General features: G+C 60.1%; 1 protein-coding gene across 4 annotated transcripts in view; it reads right to left on the bottom strand.

The window, feature by feature from the left end:
- Window positions 1–1,022: 1,022 nt before the first annotated feature.
- CUX1 (cut like homeobox 1) overlaps window positions 1,023–3,375 on the bottom strand; it is a 383,965-nt gene continuing 381,612 nt past the window's right edge. For all 4 annotated transcript variants that reach the window (XM_022587996.3, XM_089895748.1, XM_022587995.3 and 1 more), the window contains 3 exons: window positions 3,008–3,088; window positions 2,186–2,250; window positions 1,023–1,950 (listed from right to left, as the gene is read on the bottom strand). In XM_022587996.3, the coding sequence (XP_022443704.1) occupies window positions 1,881–1,950; window positions 2,186–2,250; window positions 3,008–3,088 (216 nt within the window). In that variant the 3' untranslated portion in view covers window positions 1,023–1,880. The remainder of the gene's footprint in view (window positions 1,951–2,185; window positions 2,251–3,007; window positions 3,089–3,375) is intronic.

Below are 3,375 nucleotides of genomic sequence, written 5' to 3'. Positions count from 1 at the left end.
CTCTGACCTACAAGGAGGAACTGGTGGGAGAAGTGGAAGTGGCTGGGGTGGGGAAAGGGCGGGGGGGAGTGATTAGCCAAGAGTAGCTCTGTCATGGGGACAGGAGTGAGGGTCAGGGAGGAGAGGTCTATCTGGTGTCCCCAAGGGCAGGAGGCTCTGTGGCCTTAGAGGACGTTCTGATGGGATAGATGATGAGGGACGCTGGGGTGGGACCCCAAAGGGGACCCCTGGAGTCACAAACTCTAGAGCATTCAGGGCTAAAACTCAGACAGGGATAGCATGGGGGACTCTGGCCTGGTGGACTGCAGGGTGGGAGCTGGGTGTGGAGCCAGTCTCATGGGCCACCTGGCCAGTGGGATAACGCCAACCACCACAGACCAAGAGGAAGCCCTGTGTCTGGGTGGGAGGGGACCCACACTAGTGGGGCTGGGCTGGAGGCCAGGTGGCCTAGAACCTGTGACTCAGGGGTGTCCCCATGCAAGCCTGGCACAGGGGGCTTGGTGGGCATGGGCTCTGCAGTGCGTGGCAGGCAGCGCCCGAGGGAAAGGGAGAGTACACGGCTCCAGGGTACACAGAAAGGGAAGCAGGTGTTCCCTAGGAGTTGATATCACACATCCAACCACAGCCTGACAGGCAGTTCTTAAAAAAGGAATGGATTTCTCTTTTTGATTGGGTTGTCTGCTCAAGAGAACTCAGACAAGGAATTCCCTGGCGGTCCAGCGGTTGCAGCTCCGCGCTTCCACTGCAGGGGGCACGGGTTTGATCCCTGGTTGGGGAACTAGGATCCCACATGCCGCGCAGTGTGGCCAAAAAAAAAGAGAACTCAGACACTGTGGGTTTGGGTTTCCGCAAAGCTCTGGACCCACTCAGGGAATTCTTGGGGATGAGAAAAGGGGGAGAGGCCTCCCACGTGTGGGGGACCGTGCCCCATGTCAGCAGAGCAGCCGTGAGGTCTAGCCATAGCTCCTGGGGGTGTCGCTGCGGGAACCCGCCCACCAGCCTCCTGTACCCTCAGAGTCACAGAGGGCAGGACACCGGTGTGGCTGCAACAATGGGTTTATTCAAAATTTGCAAAGCTGAACACGCAAGTGCAAATCTAAATTAGGAAGATCTGCCAGTGGCCCCAGGGTGGCCAGGCTAGGATGGCCCACAGCCAGTTCTGCTTGGCCAAGAAGCACTTGGGCCCCTCAGGCCAGTCCTTGGGTCTGAAGAGCCTGGGGCGTGGGTGCTCTTCCTCACCTAAAAGCCAGAAGAATACCTTGCTAAAGAAGAAAGCAAAAATCATAGTGGGTCTAAGGGGCTGGGAGCAGGTAAGAGAAACTATCCTGCCCTCTGGGGCTCCCTCTCTTCTTGGGGTGGGGTGGGGCCGTGATAAAGGCAGGTGGCGGGGCTGGACTCAAAGCCTGCCGGCCTGCAAGGAAGGGCTTCCATGCCTTGGTGGGATGGTGATGGATCCTAGGGGAGCCCAAGGGGATCCCGGGGCCTGGCACAGAGAGGCCCAGGGGATCCCAACTGGATTAACCACAGCCAGAATCAGTGGGAAAGCAGTATCATGGCTGGGACGTCTCTGCCACCAGGGCTAGTGGTCAGGCTGCGGGTGAGACCCAGGCTGGGTCACCAGCCTGAGATGGGCCTGAAGGGGTCCCTTTGGCTCAATCTGGCTTGGCCTTGGGAGCCTTCTGGATTTAGGGAGCCGGATGTGGCTGAGACCATCTTCTAAGGGAGTCCAAGGAGACCTGGGGACCTCTGGCGCTGGTGGCTGGAGGGCAAGGGCAGTCTACGTTGGGGATTCTCCAGGGAAGCCTAAGTCATTAGAAGCAGCTGAACAAGCAGGGGTGGGGAGTGCAGCCATCACTGTCGTGTCGGGGAAGCCCCGGGCGTCACTGCCACAGGTCACCGGCTGCCGCCCCATTGTCATTCTCGTGGAACTTGTGCAGGTGATCGGCGAACCTGTGGGTCACAGAAACCTTTTGCTGAGGCCAAGTGTGAAAAAGAGAGAAATGTGGGGGCGGTGGGGGCCATGGAGATCTCCAAGGGGCGTGCACCTTGTGCTGGCGCGGGGGCCGGGGACAGTGGGCTTGGCAGGGGCCGTGGGGTGGACCAGATGGGGGCAGTGATAGAAGGCTGGGGGAAGGCAGGGAACATAAGAACGCGGTGGTGCTGGGGGCCGAGGGTGGGTCCTCACTTCTTGGCACAGAAGGTGGCACAGTCCCGCTCCACGCTCTCGCTCCATGCCAGCTTGTAGAGCACCTGCCCAAGGAGAGACATGGTGAGCTGCCTGGGCTGCTCACGGCCACTCCTGCTGTCCACCTATGGCCTCTGGGCTTGGCTTCCTGACACGTGAAGCTTCTCGTGGCCCAGGCTCCAGGATGGGTGGGCCTTAGAGATGCTCTCGGGCCCACCGGTTTCACAGATGGTCAGACAGGCCTGGGGATGCAGCTGCCATCCCTAATGTTGCTGGGTGTACCATTGGCAGGGCCAGGACCTCCTGGGCCCTGGGGTCAGAGTTGAAGCCCAGGCTAGCCATGTAGGGGCCATCTTGACTACCCTCGCTGGGGGTGGGGATCCCTGAGGCTGGAGCCTTCCATAGGCATGCCCTACCCCCACCTCTCCCCACACGTGGTGGACGCGCAGGCATCACTAGGCCCCTGTATGTGCTGTGTTCACTAACTGGAATGCCCCTCTGTACCCGAGGAGATTCAGCTCAAGATGTCCCTTCTCTGTGCAGCCCACCTGGCTGTCCCTCAGTAGAGTCAATTAGACCTGTTTTCCCACCTGTCAGCCTCCCACAGCAGCCCTTCCCTCTACCAAGCCCCTCCGGGACTGGGCGCTGGGTGGAGTCAGCCGGGCTGCTGCCCCAGCCAAAGAGCCTGATGGGTGGGCTTGTGGTCCCCAGGGTGGGATGAGGCCCCTGATGGGGAGAGAAGTAGCCAAGAGCAGACGCTGTGCCTGGGGGTAGATGGGGGGAGCGTGGTGAATGCATCCCTGGCCACGCCTGGACACTTACCAGGAAGACCAAGCAGTGCAGGAAGAGTGTGTAGAAGAAGCCGATGGTGCGGGCCATCTTGTTGGAGAGAACCAGCCTCCCCTGGGGAACAAGCGAGGCGTGAGTAGGGCTGGGGCAGGCCTCACCCACCCCTGCAGGGCTCACCCATCCCAGGGCAGCAAGGGGAGGGAAGGGCAGGCAGCTGGCCTTTCACTCCAGTGTTTAGGCTGGGAACTTGGGCCACAGGAATTCTAGGGAAGGGCGCCCCCTGCGGCACAGTTCCAGAACCTACCATGAGTTATGCTGCTTTCCCTGTTTCGGGTCGCATAGCTACTCCATTTTTTTTTTTTTTCTTTTTGCGGCAGGCGGCCCTCTCACTATTGTGGCCT

Source organism: Delphinapterus leucas, chromosome 15 (assembly GCF_059928025.1).
Source record: "Delphinapterus leucas isolate spDelLeu-1000000601 "Yukka" chromosome 15, BTC_Dleu_Yukka2, whole genome shotgun sequence".
NCBI lineage: Eukaryota > Metazoa > Chordata > Mammalia > Artiodactyla > Monodontidae > Delphinapterus > Delphinapterus leucas.
This window is presented reverse-complemented; position numbering and strand designations above follow the sequence as displayed.